The 16,009-nt window shown below is 55.4% G+C and overlaps 3 protein-coding genes across 3 annotated transcripts; 2 read left to right on the forward strand and 1 right to left on the reverse strand.

Moving 5' to 3' along the window:
- Window positions 1-583: 583 nt before the first annotated feature.
- Window positions 584-1,810, reverse strand: S1PR4 (sphingosine-1-phosphate receptor 4). The gene has a single exon (XM_035569956.1). The coding sequence runs from the start codon at window positions 1,808-1,810 to the stop codon at window positions 584-586; it is 1,227 nt and encodes a 408-aa protein (XP_035425849.1).
- Window positions 1,811-8,109: 6,299 nt separating this feature from the next.
- Window positions 8,110-9,733, forward strand: LOC118260048 (mast cell protease 1A-like). Its single transcript, XM_035569957.1, has 5 exons — window positions 8,110-8,173; window positions 8,264-8,408; window positions 8,600-8,735; window positions 9,023-9,274; window positions 9,599-9,733. The coding sequence occupies exons 1-5, from the start codon at window positions 8,110-8,112 to the stop codon at window positions 9,731-9,733; spliced, it is 732 nt and encodes a 243-aa protein (XP_035425850.1).
- A 3,218-nt stretch (window positions 9,734-12,951) lies between these two features.
- On the forward strand, window positions 12,952-15,465 carry LOC118260049 (granzyme G-like). The gene is made up of 5 exons (XM_035569959.1): window positions 12,952-13,015; window positions 13,124-13,271; window positions 14,171-14,312; window positions 14,468-14,701; window positions 15,328-15,465. The coding sequence occupies exons 1-5, from the start codon at window positions 12,952-12,954 to the stop codon at window positions 15,463-15,465; spliced, it is 726 nt and encodes a 241-aa protein (XP_035425852.1).
- Window positions 15,466-16,009: the final 544 nt, after the last annotated feature.

Consider the following 16,009-nt stretch of genomic DNA (forward strand, 5'->3'; position numbering starts at 1 on the left):
CAGCCACGCACATTTTCACTTGCAATACCAGTTCCTAACTCCCTGCGAAGACACCAAGCCCACATTCCTTTCCAGCAGCTGTGGCCACTGCAGTGACTCCAGAAGGCTGTAAGCTACAGGAGAAGACTCAGGTGTCACCTCCAGCCCTGCATGACGTGCTGTGGCAGCACTGCCAGCCTAGCCTGACCCTAAAGGGTTGGGGCAGTCTCGATGGGGATAGCCATCCCGTCCCTCATTGTGTCCTGGGGCAAAATGCCCTCGCCGGGGCAGGTACAGCATCTATGTGTGTGCACACACAGAGCAGGGCCCACCTGGAAGCTAGGCACAGCAGTTGTCTCAGCATGGCGTCGATCCCAGACTGTGCCCATATCCCATCGGGGCAGCAATGACTGTTCCCATGCTGCACCCACAATGAAGCAACATCCTGGTCAAAAGGGGCTGGAAAGCCTGGCCACGGTTAACAGCTGAGGTGAGACAGCACCTGGTCAGCCCGAGCTGAACATCAGACAGTTCTGACAGGCCAGAACCAGCAGCGTGAAGTCCTGGCGGGCTGTCTGGCCATCCCTTCTCTCCCCATGGCCTCTCAGAGGCTGGGGAGATTGCTCATCATGCTGGAGTTGCTGGAGAGAGGTGCTCTGGGCCGGGCATTCAGGGCCACAGAGCTGCGGAAGCTCTCCCGGCAGCGCAGGGAGCTCTCTGTGGATGAGCCAGAGTTGATGTCTGTGATGACCAGGCAGTCCCCAGGCTTGCAAAGCCCAACCCTGAGGCAGCAGCAGCACAGCAGGCTTCCCACAGCACGGCGCACCTCCACGCTGCGGAGGGAGTAAATGATGGGGTTAACACCTGAGTTGAGCATGGCCAGAGCCAAGGTCCAGTCCAGGCTGTGAAGGAGTCTGCAGGTTTGTGTCTCACAGAATACATCAAAGAGCATCAGGGCAAAGAGAGGGCTCCAGCAAATGATGAAGGCACCCAGGATCATCAGCACAGTCTTGAGCAAGCGTAGGGATCGTTTGCGGCTGTGCCGAGAAGTAGTTTGCTTAGAACTGGCCTGGACCAGCTGGAAGATGGAGATGTAGAGGCCAATGATCCCTAGAAGGATGATGCTGAACATGACCACAGAGAAGAGGATGTAGTTCTTGGAGTAGAGAGGCAGGAGGACAGAGCAGGCATTGAAGTCGCACAGACAGTTCCAGCCCAGCAGCGGAAGCAGCCCAATGATGAAGGCCAGAAGCCAGCAGGAGATAATGAGGCCACGCAAGCGCAGGGTCTTGCTGGCTTCGTTCTCAGCAATCGGCCTTACCATGGCACTGTAGCGCTCAATGGCCGTCACAAGCAAGCTGAAGGTGGAAGCAGCCAGCGCGATGAAGAGGATGCCTTCCCGGAGGAACCAGAGCTGAGGTGAAAGCTGGAAGGTCTTCTTGCCTGAGAGGCAGAGATTAGAAAGGTAGGCAACACCTGCAAGCAGGTCGCTCACGGTGATGCTTGCAATGCAGGAGTAGACCCAGCGCCGGGCTCGCAGGCACCGCAGGATGGCTAGCAGCACGAGCAGGTTCTCCAGGATGATGATGCAGCTGATGATGACAAAGGTTGTGCGGATGAGGCCCATGCCCTCATCCCGGGACTGCCGGTTGGTCAGCTTCCCCGTGAAGTTATAGTGCTGCAGGATGATGTTCACATTCCTCATGGCAGCCAGATGCAAGCAGGAACCTTTCCTGTCGAGGAGGTCCAGTCTGAGCTCGGGATATTGAGCAGAGCCCAGTGGAAGGGGGAAGGAGCGATTCACCAGCCAGCTCTGCCTTGGGCCATCCATCTTCCAAGCCTACGTCAGCAGCCGAGGGATGCACGATGGAGCAAGGGTTGAAGTGGCGTTGGGAGCAGGGCAGACCTTCTGTTTGAGGGCTGGAGGCAGGTGTGGGTCTGCCCCACAGGTCCAGCCCTGAGGCCAGCAGCTCTGCCCAGCGTGGAGATGAGAGTTAGACCCCTGTCTGCCAGCCCTGCGGCACTGAAAGAGCAAGGGGAGAGAAGGGTGAGGTGTTTTGTAAGGCTACGCATGAGCATGGGCTTCCTGTTGTTTAATAAAGTTTCCTGTTGTGAACTAGAGTATTGACATGGTCTCTGGCAGCTGTCACCATTTCTCAGTAAGGAGAAATGAGAGGGTGGGATCCGTTGGTTTGATCAAAGCCAAATGCTAGCAAGAGCACCCAGACAGCCCAAGGCAGTAACCACTTTGCCTTTTGTGGTGTGAAATTCACTCCTGAGCCTGGCTGAGAGCAACTGAACCATCATCGAGTGCCCTGCGCACCACCCATGCCCAGACACACCCTTCTCCAAGAGGAAGCTCCATGCTCCTATGCAACCTTCTGGGATCCTCTGTGGGCCCGTCTCCTGCCAGTCTCTCAGGATGCATCCATCCAAGTCCTGTCCAATCAAAGCAGCAAGCCCAGGCACCTGGGTGTTTGAAGCTGGGGCTCAGCTACACCCAGCTCAAAGGAAACCAGCTGGTCAAAGCCTTACGTGTGCCCTGGTGCTGCACACTCCACGTTCAGCTCTCCAAGCATCTGCTAGAGATGGGTCAGGGTCTTCCCACTGCCTAGGTCCATGCAGGGAAACTGAGGCACAAAGCTGCTGCCTCTTGCCTCGCGTTGCAGAAGGGGCATGGTGCCATGGCTGGGACCAGAAGCCAGGGGTCCTGACCTGACTGCAGCGTTAACATCTACCATTGATCATTCCCTATGTCTGCAAAACCTGACTGGAGACGTGTTCTTGCAACACGTTATTCCCAGCCCAGCTGTTGAGTTTGCCTCATGACTCACCTGTCATGGCTGGCCCGAGGCTCTCGCTGCAGGAGGGAGGCTCAGCAGCCAGCAGTGTTCTCCAGCTGCTTGTCCAAGGCCCAGCACAGAGTACGTAGCGGGGAGAGCTCCTTGTGTGAAATAAGTGAGATTTCCACCTACCAAAGTGAAAAAAGGGAAGTTACAACATCAACCACATTTCTCTGGCAGGATGGACCCACCCAACAGATGCAAAGAGACAGAGAAAATAGCATCTTTCAACTCAGGATCATGGCAGAAGCTTTGCCCTGCTGTCTGCTTTCACCTCTGTTCTCACTCCAGACTGGCACAAAGTCAGGGAGAGGTCCCCAGGTTTAGAGCAGAGAGCTATGATTTCTCCCATTGGCATGGCAAGCAGGGATCCTGGGAGTCAGTCCCTGCTTGAGGAGCAGAGAGGTCCTAGCCTGGATCGTGACATGGGCAAGTGGAAAATGCAAAGGGGGTTCCTGCTGCAGGAACTCGTGCAAGCAAGGAGTGGTTCTCATTGAGAGCTGAGGGCTCAGTCCTCCATGGTGGCCCTTTCTGCTGGCAGTTTGGGCTTTTCTGTCAGCAGAGTGGAAATAAGCTCATGCTGATAAAGTCAGCAGACTTCAAGCCTGAAGGAGCAGAAATCAGCAGGAAGACTGGGCCGTGAGTACAGTGCAGGCCAGAGGAGAGGAGTTCAAGGGCACACCTTCAGCGCCAAGAGCTCACTCCCAAAGGGGCTGGACAGATGCTCCCAGCACAGCACTGGAATCAAAAGGGCCTTTGCGACTCTTGTACGTCCTTCCGGGTCGTTCTTGCTTCAGGTTGGGCCTCCAGCAAACACGTCTGCTCCTGTAGGCAGAGGACAATTGGCAGGGAGTCCCTAAAAAGATCAGAAGATGAAGAAACTTGCCTTGACAGGGTCCTAAGTAGCTTCTCAAATAGCTGGCAGCACTGAGCAGCCTTAGAAAGGAGATGGCTGGCAGGAGCGAGCTCTTTGCCAGGGAGATCTGCAGAGAGCACGGTGCAGGTGGGAGGCAAATGGTTTTGATGGCAGGAGGCAGATGAGCAGCTGGGAAGGCTCAGTGCACCCTCCAAAGGGGTGCTGGGCACGCTCAACCAGCCAAATGTTATAGGCTCTTCCTTGTGCCCCTTCCACGAGCACAGCAGGTGCTATGTAAAAAGCAGGGCTGATTACTTCATAATGAGCTGTTCCAGTAAGATAAAACCTCATTCCCTGCTCTGCCCTAGCCTCTGGCTTCTTCGGCTTTCAGTAGAAGAGGGGACCAGGTACCTGTGAAGCTTGCCACGGTTCCACAGCACATCCACAATAGGGAACTGGCTCTGGGAAGGTGCTGGAGATGCATCCCAGCACCCTTGTCCCATGCGGCTGGTCCACAGCAGGGCCTTGCACAAACCCAGCCCACATGCCTGCCGCAGAGCTGCTGCTGCCAGCCCCCACAGGGATGTCCCCAGCTTTGCTTGAGGGCAATGAGGCTCCTCCTCAGCTGGGCACCACTGGGGGACAAGTTCCTGTTGTTCTGCAGTGGCTCCCCATTGCTATCTGCACAGGCACCAGCTGAGCTTCATCTTGATATGTCTTCTTCACTGCCATTTCAGTTCAGATGTTCTTTCCTTGAAATGAGGGGGCAGAGGAGGGACACGCTGTCCTGCAACATTTGTCATCTCTTTCCTGCAGATCGAGACCACAAGTTACTTGAATCTGCCTGATAGCTGCCAAGTGCTGGCCTTGGAAGGACCCAGGGAGGTGCAGGGGCCAGCAGCCACCTCCTGGACCCTCCGCCAGAGCCATGGCCATAGAAGGCGTCCTCACATGCTGAGATGAAGCAGCTCCATAAAAGAAGCTGCAAAGCCCTCTGCAGCCTGCAGGAAGGCAAGAGTGCCATTGCAGACAAGGGCACCCAGAGACGAGCAGCCTGCAGCATGGCAGTGCATCTGGGTGCTCTTGCCCTGCTCCCAGGAGGGTGTCAGGCTCCAGGACTGTTCTGGAGATGGGGGGGGTCTGGCTGCAGCAGCCACAGCCACACCCCACCTCCCTTTGGTGCTACTCACTGTCCTGTCCCAATGCCCTGAGAAACATCAGTGGGAGCAGCTGTGCGAGGGTTGCCTGCACCAGGCCAGGTTCAGGCAACTCAGCATCATGCTTACCTGCTGCATCATGCTGCTCCAGCTCAGCATCATGCTTACAGCACATGCACTTAGGGAAGAGTGCAGGAAAGAGGCCAAGAAGAAGGCAAGAAAGCAACCCTTCCCCTGGCCAGCCTCTGCCAGCATCAGGCAATCAGCAGATGATACGTCTGGATGACTGCAATTAATGGTTGTCAACAGATTTATCATTCGCAAAACCTCTCTCATACCTGTCTAAACTTATTTATATGTTTGACCTTCAAGCTCTACCCAATGGCAGGTACAGCCTGTTGACTCAAATGCAAGCTACTTGTGTAGACAGCATGACAGAGGCAGTTTTATTTACCAAGTAATTTTTAAAAGCTGGGCCTTACACGTTACTAATTTTTGCCCAACCAAACTCCATGCAACTGATGGAAAAAAGAACCGTGGAAAGAGAGATGCAAATGCATTTTGAACAGAGAAGCGTTAGTGCAAAGCTGAAGGTGCTGTAGAGGACAGCAGGCTACATCACTGCGCAGGCATCACGGGCTGCAACTCCTGCACTTGAGTTCTGATCAGCCCTGGGGGAGTGACAGCAAGCTACGAAAGCAAGATAAAACATCAATGATTTCAATTGAGGTTTTCCTGCAGTGCTGCTGCACAGCCCTGATTATGTCTGTATTTACAGACACATATGTATTTACAGACATATATATATGTCTGTCTGTATTTACAGACATTCTGATTAAATGGGCGAAGCTCTGTGAGGAGCTCTGTCCCCCAGCCTCCCTCCCCACACGCATCCTGTCCCCACTGCAAGGCCTGGTGGGGCACCAACCAGGGCATCCAACCACCCCCAGGTGTTTTTCTGCTCCAGGAAGGGTGGAGTTGTGCCGATTTAGATATGACTGATTGCTCCTGACGGTTGGTTGCAGTTGCTTGCTCTGGTCTCTTGCAGCAGGTCATCTTCCCAGTGGCACATCCCATCCCTAGTGCAGCAGGGTACTGCCAGCCCCAGCGGAGCTGGGGAAAGAGCCACAGCAGGGCCCCCCAGCCAGGAAGACACCAAGCCCAAGACACCAGCCCTTAGGCAGGATTGTCTCAGCCACAGTTGTTGTTCACTGAAATTCGGTGGGTGGGTCTCTGTAGGAAAAGAATTCACTGCAGTGAGCCTCTGCATTTGGAGGAAAACAAGAACATGAAAGAGAAAGTTTTGCTATCGTCTTGTCTTGACCACATTAATGACCTTAAAAGGCAAAGTTCGGTTGATTTTTTTTCCTTTAATTGGTTTTTCTTTAAAAGCTTGAATTTCCTCAATGCAAAAACATTAAGCAGAAAGCAAACAGCTGCATAAAATGTTTCTCCCCTCAAAAAGCTTACTTGGGAGTCACCCCAGTGACCCACATCACCAGTGGGCCAGCTCAGCCCTTCTCCCATGGTGTCACACCTTTCTCTCCCCTGTGACAGGTTTGTGATTGTGACCCCTTGGATTATTTACAACGCAAGGCCCTGGGCATTTCCAGCTCTCATCTCCTGCGGGACAGCAGCTTCAGAGCCACACGTCCCCCAGCACCCCTCCCTCCAGGGTGAGCTCACACAACCGCCACCTCCCGAGCCCTGCCCCGTCGCAGTGCAGCACTCCGTGCAGGAAACGGGCCGGGGAGGTCTCGGGGTAAACAGCGGGGCAATGCCTGCACAGCAGGGTGCTGGCAGGTGTGCAGCCCAGGCTCCGCACAGAGGAAATGGGGCTGGTCTGACACCCGAGATGGTAGTGGTCCTTCTGGTCTGGCTGTCCCCTGACCCTTGGATGCTTTTGTGTTGGAGCAAAAGTCAAGAGTTCTTGAAAGCCTGTGAGCATGGAAAAGACATCTTCAGTGACTGTCACTCCTTGCTCTTTATCTCCCATGTTGATAAAGATCTTTTCTTTAGCATCTAATTTTCGCTCATGCCCCTTCCAGTAAAGGGTCCTGTTATGACTACAGAATGCAACATGCAATCTCTTCTCAGCAGAGCAGGCACTTCACACAGAATTAACCCTAACAGATTTATGCCTCGCACACAATAGCCCAGGCAAGCTCCAGGGAGCATGGAACAATGCAGCGAAGTGGGACAACCTCACAGGAGGGGAAAATGAAGGTAGCTAAGGGCTAGGAAGAGCAATCACAAAGGACAGCTTTTAACAATGCAGGATTGTATGGCACAGCTCCCTCTGAGATTGCAGCCTGTGAGTCAGGCAGCTCTTCATGCAAGTTACAGGCTCAGCTGCCATCACAGGACACACTTGGGCAGCTGAGGCCCAGGGGCCAGAAGGAAAGTGCCCACAGCCACCAGCCGAGGCCATGAAAGAGCCAGAAGTAGGAAGAACATAGGCATCCTAAGCATCAGGCCCATGCCCCTCATACAGTGATTCGGTCAACTCTTTGAACAAGGGTCACCTGTGGCACCGATGACGGTCTCTGTTGAGGACCACAGGCCAGGAAGCGATGAGTGCAGCATGACTGGTGCTCAGTTTAGCATTTAGCCAAATCGCCCCTTGCTAGGGTCAAGCTGAAGACAGCAATTGCAGTGTAGTTTGCAGGTGATTTCAGGCCAGGGAATAGGGGGGAGCAGTGAATCCAGAGCAGGGTGGATGAAGCCCTCTGAACAGGTGTGCCAGTGGCCAGACCAGCTGCAGAGGCAGCACCTGCAGTCATTGAACTTGACAACAAAGCGTGAAGCGACCTGACCCCTCCTGGAGCAAGTGGCAGGAGCTACAGGAGGTGCAGTAGGAGACAGTCTGATTGACAGAGCTGGAGGACACCACGCTTTGAAGCAGCCAGATGTGATTTGTCCTGCAACCAAACGGGAAGAAATGCTAAATCACACCCTGGAGATCCCCTCGGACACCTCTCCCGGCTGGCACCACTGTGGCTTTGGCACCATTCTGCGCTCTGCCCTGGCCTTTCTGTCTTGCATATCGTTCACTGATCACAGCCTCTGAACATGCAGGCATGTGAGCAGGCCGGGCAGCAGAAACACAGATAGACTGTCAGGGTTACTGCACTGCTCTGATTAGCACAATCAGGCCATCGCACATGGTTTTCTGGCTGCTGGGTACAGCTGGTCCCAGGGTATAAAGCCAGCCCTTGGGCACAGGGACGCTAAGACTTCCACACAGCCTGGCAGCAGCACCCAGTGGTGGAAGATGTGCCAGTCCCAGCTGCTCTTGGCCCTGCTGCTACTGTTCTTCTGCCCCTGGGTCGATACCAGTAAGCTGGGGTACTGCAAGGGGCTGCACAGGAGGCTGCTGGTCTGAGCTCTGGCCTCAGCAGCTCACTCTGCGGTGGGATGTCTTTCAGGTGCTCTATGGGGTCAGATTGTGGGGGGCCACGAGGCTCAGCCCCACTCCCACCCTTACATGGCATACCTGAAGATAGGGAAATCCACCTGCGGAGGCTTCCTGGTGGCCCCTGACTGGGTGATGACAGCTGCACACTGCATGGGGTGAGTACCTTGTACAGGAGCTTTTCCCCCCTCTTTCTCCCCTAACCAGAGAGGTCCATCACTAGAGTCATTTCGGAGCAGGTTCCTCTTTCTCCTGCACCTAGCAGCTCTCTCCACCTGCCTGAGAAAGGGCAGGGAAGCAAGTGTGACCCAACCTCTTTTCCTCCTCTCTCCTCTGCTGCCGCGGTCAGGAATGCCACAGTCATCCTGGGGGCTCACAACATCTATGAACCAGAAACAACGCAACAGGTCCGGGGAGTTCTCAGATACCACCAGCACCCTGAGTACGACCCCACCACCGTGTCTAACGACATCATGCTGCTCAAGGCAAGGCAGGCCTGCAGGGTGGAGTGGGGCTGTGGGCGTAGCAGGGGCTGAGCAGAGCATGTCATGCTGTTAGCTCCTCCTGCAAGCCATCGCCTTCTTCTGCTATGGGTGGTGGATTGGGAGGGACCCAGGAGGGAAGCATGGGCAGGGCTTGTGTCGCATGCCATCTTCTCAGCACCTCACCAGTACCTGCGGTGCTGTATGCCCCGCTGTACCTCCCCTGTCTCTGTGGGTGAAGTGTCCTTCAGCTGCTCACAGCCTTCTCCAAAAGCCTCGCTCTCTCCCAGCTGACAGCAAAGGCCACTCTCAACAACTACGTCAAAACCATCCCCCTGCCCAAGACCAGCAACTACCTCCCCACAGGCACCAAGTGCAGCATAGCTGGTTGGGGCCTGATCGACAAGGACCAGGAAACCAGCAAGCTCTTTGAAACCAAAGTCACCATCTACAGCCGCAGGAAGTGTGTCCACTTCTATCCACACCTCAACGCCGGCATGGTGTGTGCCGGCAGCTTCCACGAGCTGAGGGACTCCAGCCAGGTACAGCTGCAGAGGGGCCAGGGCTCAGCCACAGGCCAGGGGGCTGCTTGCAGTGGGGGCTGCTCCTGGCACAGGCTCGGCAGGATTCCAGGAGAGGTGACTGGAACGCAATTCCTGTGCCCACACGGATGGGCTCCCTGGATGCCCCTGGCATCCTGATCCATGTGCGGTCCTGGGGGCAGAGCCCCAGCTTGCCTACTGCAGGCAGCTCCTGCATCAGGGCAGGCAGGAACAGGCTGGCCCTGATGGCAGAGCCTGGGCGGGGGCGCTGAGGTGGGACCCATTCCCACAGAGGCTTTGACAACTGGTCTCGTCTGTCCTCAGGGTGATTCTGGTGGGCCCCTGGTGTGCAATAATGTGGCGCAAGGCATCGTTTCCTTCGGGCGTGACAACCCCCCTGGGGTCTATACCCGCATCTCCAACTACCTGCCCTGGATCAAAAAAAACATGAAGAAGTAACAGCAACATCAGTGCGGCCCTGGGGACACCCTGGTTTCCTCCCTGCCCCTACCAAAGGCTCAGCTCCCTCTCCTTTCCTTGGGAACCCGAGTGCCCTGATGGATGCCTGCAAGGGCCTGTTTCTTTGTTCTGAGGCTGCTGGCTGTCCCACTGCCTGCCCATGCCAGGAAGCCAGTTTGGTGCCACATTAAGTCACGCTGGCAGAAGGGAGGATTGTCCCAGGTGGCACCAGAAAGAGGCTGTACCACTGAGGATCCCATTTCCTTCAGAGACACCCCTCTCCCTGCTTAAACCTCGCTGCACTTGAAACACCCACAGTAAACCCAGAGCTGCCTTTTTCAGCATATCTGCCTCCTCCTTCCTTGCACCTCGTCCCGGGGAGGAGGGAGGGCCGGGCCGGGTCAGCAGGTAGAAGCGCAGTCAGCCTGCTGGGACGGAGGCAGCAGGAGCTCTGCGACCACCAGGTTGCTACCAGGCTGGGAGAAAAAGAGCTGCAGCTGCTGCTCCTGGAGCCACAGCAAGACTGCCATAGAGAGCAAAATGGCCAAGCTGCAAGTGGGATGGGTAGGGGCTCACTGCAGGTGGGCAGGTTTTCCTGTGAGGGGCTCCCAGCTGGCCTCTGCCAGGGAGAGCAGTCACGCACAGCTCAGGGCCCTGTGCTAACTCGCTCAAACAGCGCTTGCGCAGGGGATCTGCTTCCCCTGTCCATTGCGGGGCGGTGATGGCAGAGGGCTGGGAGGTGAGGGGAAGCGATGTGCACACACCCCATTCACCAACTTCAGCAATGTCATGAGCCCTCCAGCGGCCAGTCCTCAGTCCTCCTCCTCTAGAGCAGCTGTGTGATGCCCTGAGTAGAGACATGGATGCAGACTCTGAAACGATCATTCTGAAAGTGTTAGTAAAGGACCTGAGTCTGCAAAGGTGCCCAACTCCGTGCTTCTGTCTCCTTGCTTCCCAGACTAGCTATCGCAGGAGAGCCTGACCCTTTCCCTGGAGAAAATCAGGGTGAGTCCTAGCTGGGAGCTGTCAGCATGGCGCTTGTGGGCACATTCCTGCCCCTCTCAGCAAAACAAGCTCAGCCCTCACAGCATAGGCTGCGGTAGCAGCAGCACAAAACCAGAAGGGCTCACAGCTCTCAGCCAGGTGACAGTTGGAGCTCAGCTTCTGCTCCCCACAGAGGATGCACCATCCTCAGACAGCCCCTGCATGGGAGTCTGAGCACTCCGCACTACGTTTCTCCGAGCCTCAGGCTTTTCTTTAATTCCAGACACCATCTCTGATTGTGTCTCTATAGAGATAGGAGAGGGCCAGGCACTTTCCTGGAGGAGATGGCGCCAGGCAGGCCAGTGCACCAGTAAATAGATGCACTGTGGCAATCCCTGGTGCAGGATGCCAGATGTCTATGCAAGTTCCAGGGGAGATCAGGTTGGTTTGCAGAGGGGAAACCCAGTGGGAAATTTTGAACATACAGAAACTGTGTGCAATGCAAGGAAACAGGATGCTTGCCTTGTACTCATAGCCTTTCCCAGGTTTCCACTTAGCCACTTCTGTCAGAGGGAGGAGATAGCCTAAATACGCCTGTGGTCCAGCCGCAGCTGCGTGCTCTCATGCTCCCTCTGCCCCTGCCTGGGGCAAAAGGAGATGATGCCACCTTTGTCTTCAGCACCCACACCATTCTGGGGAAACAGAGAATGGTCCACGGTTTGGGCTTCTGCTAACAGCTGCTATCAACCAGTAGATCTGCAAGTGAAAAGGCTGCAACTGCTTATCTTCGGAGTACGAATCTTTGTCACGTCAGGGTTTTCCTTGAAGCTCCAGCTGCTGCAGTCTTTGCACGAGAATGGCAGCTTTCAGATTAAAAAAGGGTTTTGCCCTGCAGCACTGGGGGTAGGAGGGAAGGCGAATTTACTGGCAGCCAGCGAGGATGCATCAGTCCCATTTCGTCACAGCCCAAAGAAGGAACTGCTGGTGGGGCAAGGGAACAGGCACGCCAGTACGGTGTGGGCAAGAGGTGGGGGTGCCCCAGAGACCAGCCCCCAGTCTGTCCTCCCCCATGGCACCAGGAGCAGCAGGTGCAGCCCTGGCTGGGGTCGACTTGGACACGACACCTCCCCGAGAGCCAGCGGGCACGGCACCGGGCTGCCTGCAGCCAGTGAAGGGGCAGCATCCCAAACCCACATCCCTCCTCCTCACCCATCGTCAACAGACCAGAGGCAAAGGCAGCCCTGGCTCCAGGCAGCACCATCCCGTCTTCTCTCCTACCAGCCAGTAAAGGAGCAGTGAACCCCCAGTTCAATGGGAAACAATCGCACCTAGGTTAAGGTACAGTAAGGTAGTTGGAAGGGACCTTCAAAGATCATCTAGTCCAACTGCCTGACCACTTCAGAACTAACCAGCAGTTAAAGCATATTATTAAGGGCATTACCCAAATGCCTCTTGAACTCTGGACAGCCATGGGGCATCAGACTTGCTAGGAAGCCAGCTCCAGTGTTTGACCACCCAAACTGGAAAGAACATTTTCTGGAAAGAAACACTTAAAAAGGGGTCTTTTGCCATACAAAACAGAGCTCCAAATCAGCAGCTGGTGCAGAGCAGAGACCTTGTGGTGCTAGCAGCAGTCATGCTGTTGTGGGCCAGACTTATGAAGCTGCTGAAACAGCTCCCTGCCCTAGACAGCCATAACCAGGGCAGTGTTATGGGCACACTCACACCAGTTTTGTGAAGACTGTTCCTTGAACCAGGACTACACCTGCTGAAAAGCAGCAGGAGGGTTCTCAACTGCCTCCTTGGAATTGGTGCATCAAGTAAAAGAAATCTTTTTTTTTGCAAAGCTTATGATAAAATCAAAAGACTATGCAAGAGCACAACAACAAATACAAGCTGCAATGTAAGGACATGCTGGCAGGCAAAGTGACAGGGTGGGTGCACTCCCTCCAGCCTCCAGCTTGGAGGCAATGGGTTAATACTGGCTCTGGGTCCAGACGGGTGTCAGACACCCCAAATCAGTCCCAAGCTGAAGGTGGGTTGATGCCCAAGGCTGACTGAATTCCCCCCTCAGATTGCTGAGGTATGCAGTTTGCAGAGAGATTAATCAGATGAGTCTGACCTCTGCGGTTTCCTGGAGCCTAGTCTCAGGGTATAAAACCTTCCTGGGAGCAGGAAGAGACCCCAGTTGCAGCCTCACCTCCAAGGCATCCACCGAAGCCGAGCACGCTGTGATGAAGCACCTGCAGAAGCTCCTGCTCGCCCTCCTGTTGGTGGCATGTCCTCCGGCCAAAGCCAGTGAGTAGAGCAGGCGCAGGGTGGGGCGAGGGCTGGGGAGGGCAGAGTCTTGGCCAGCGCGTCTGGCGGCTCCTCCTGACCCCTCGTCCTCAGCCCCATACATCGCAGGTCACGCCTGGAACCGGATGGTGGGAGCAGGCAGAGCCAAGGCCCCTGCCAGGCCCTACATGGCTTATCTGGAAGGGAAGAGCGGCCACTTCTGCGGGGGCTTCCTGGTGGCCCCCAGCTGGGTGATGACAGCAGCTCAGTGTTTCAGGTAAGATTTCTCTGCATCTGTACAGCACCTGGCACATTGAGGTTGCTGAGCTGCCATGATCCAGATAATATCTCCTAGACGGAGGTCTGACAGCTCCAGTCACTTCCTTCAGCGACAAAGCCTTTTCTAGCCTGGAGCGAGTCCACCCTGCAGGGACAGGACAGGCTGGCACCCAGCAATTTGGCTCTGCCTGCAGTTCCTCCTCAAGCTGCCCAGCCCTGCAGCCTCCCCAGCCCGCATTCGGACGCTTATCTTTCTTTTTCCCCTCTCTATGGTCCATTCCTAGATGTGAACAGTCAGAAATTGGGCCAGCTTCTCCCCTTGCTGCCACTGACCTGCTGGCATAGCAGGGGTGGCTGGTGCCAGGCTCTGCCCTTTCTGCCACCACTGACCTGTCAGGCTGCTGTACAGTTCAACGATCTCATCGGTTAGCTGCTTTCCCAGCTCTCTTCCATCCCTCCAGCTAGAGGAGCTGGGGCAGTGGCAGGCAGAAGGACCCAGCTACTCACACACATGCTCTGGGTATTGGTACTGGCAGCTCTGCCCCCATGCCCCAGGCCTGAAGGGCAGAAAGGAGCATCAGAAGAATCCAGCCTGGCTGAGGGCTGCCCCCTACCCCAGATCGTTCCCCACTTTCCAAAGGCAACCCCTGCTGCCAATGGTCCTTGTGAGCATTGGACGCAATTAGCTCATCTCAAGATCCGGAGGCAAAGTAACCCAAGGCATGCAGAGCCCCACTCTGTCAGCCGGTAATTCACTCTGCCTCCTGGCTGGGTAGGCTCACCTGCAGAACTCCTTGCTCTCACCAGTCTTCTCCAAAGCTCAATCCATGCCTCCAGGCCATGCCTCGGCATCACCAAGACAAAGTTAATGATGTACACTGTGCTCATTCTCACTAGCCACAAACCTCTGACTGTCATCCTTGGAGCCCACAACATTCAGAGAAGAGAGGAAAGCTGGCAAATGTTTGAAGTCCAGAGGTATCACCGCCATCCGGACTTCACCAATCCCATGAAGGGAAATGACATCCTCCTGCTGAAGGTAACTGCCTGCCTGCAGCGCCCATGTGGTCCTGTCTGCCTGAACTCACTACGTGCAGGGCTGAGCTGTGACACTGGAGTGGGAGGGGACAGCCTTCAGCACACCACATTTACAGACAAAATACTTATTTCTATATTTTCTGTCCCCTTGCCCAGCTGAAAGGCAATGCTACCAGCAACAGCTACGTTAGGACCATTTCCTTCCAAAAAATAAAGGCCTCTGGAGGGACGGTGTGCAGCATAGCTGGCTGGGGCCACAAGGCCCCTACTGCCACATTCCATGAAGCCAACGTCACCATCCACAAACAAAGGGACTGCCTAACCGTGTACCCTGGACTTGCCAACAACTTGATCTGTGCCAACAGTGGATCTGCTGGGGTGCCTGAAGAGGTCAGTCGGACATGGGGAGTGGATGGCTGCAGGGCAGGATTCAGACAGGTCCTAGGCACAACATGGTTTGGGCTAAAACCTCCACTGAAGAGGTGCTGTCTAAAATTGCTTGTCATTGTCAGCCCCCCCAGTCAGTCCACAGTTCTTCACCAGCATCCCATTCTTGCTGTCCTGGCACAGGAGCTAAAGAGGTGCCGTGGGTCTTGATTTCCAGGGATCTAACCCTCACAGGGGTACCACGCTTGTGCTTAGCCCTGGGCCGGACAGAAAAGGCAAGGGTTCTGCATTGTCCTCCTGCAGCACAGCATCCAGGATTCTGCACAACGGGACAACAGCTTGGCTGAAGAGGGGTTTGCCCTAAATTTCAGAGCTGGGCTGAGTGCATTTTGTAGTGCTGTGCAGCCAAGAGAAGGGTGGAGATGAAGCGATGCTTCAGGCTGTAGTATTTGTCACTGTGCTGGTCCCAGACAGAACTGCCAGGTCCTGTTTGGACCCAGAGCTGTCCACACCCACAGAAAGTCCCAAATTCTCCTGGAAAGCTCTGTCCTCATATCTGCAGCCTCCCTGTTCTTTGCAAATGCACCCCCCCTTCCCTCCAATCAACACTGATCTCTCTCATTTTATAGGGTGACACCGGGGGCCCACTTGTCTGCAACAACAAAGCCTATGGTATCTTCTCCTATCAGTATAAGAACCGGATTGGCTTCTACACACACATTGCTCCCTACCTTCCCTGGGTTGACAGCGTCATGAAGTCGGCGTGACTCCACACGCCCCAGCTGCTGCCCTGGAAAGCTCACGCACCAGGGCTCATGCTCACCTGCTGCTGCTTCTCTTCTCCCTGGGAAACTTCTTCCACCGGTCCTCATGGATGTGGCAAGGAGTTCTCTCCAGCAAAGCAGGGGGCTTTGTGCAGAATTTGCACCTTGACTGAGCCTGTTCACCGTGCGAGCTAGGGAGCACCCATGTGCACTGCGCACCTTCTGTGCTCCAGGCTGCCCTTTGGCCAAACCACTTGTGGCTCCAGCGAGAGCAGCAGGGCAGACCCGAGTGAGGTGACCGCGGCTGCTGGGACATCTACCGCCCCGCACTATGTTCCTGGGGGATCCAAAGAGCAACCTCCTCCCTGCCCCTAGCATTCGTGACACCTGGATCTCCCTTGCCCAGGCCCTGGGGTTACAGGGCTGTCCCAGCTCCAGGGGGAACAACACTTTCAGCTCCCGCTTCACTACCGCTGCCGTCCCCTACCTCTGAAACTCGCTGCCTCATTTCTCCCCTCTTGCTGTAGCTCCAGTGTTGTAAAAATAC

This window comes from Cygnus atratus, chromosome 26, assembly GCF_013377495.2.
Source record: "Cygnus atratus isolate AKBS03 ecotype Queensland, Australia chromosome 26, CAtr_DNAZoo_HiC_assembly, whole genome shotgun sequence".
In the NCBI taxonomy this organism is placed as follows: Eukaryota; Metazoa; Chordata; class Aves; order Anseriformes; family Anatidae; genus Cygnus; species Cygnus atratus.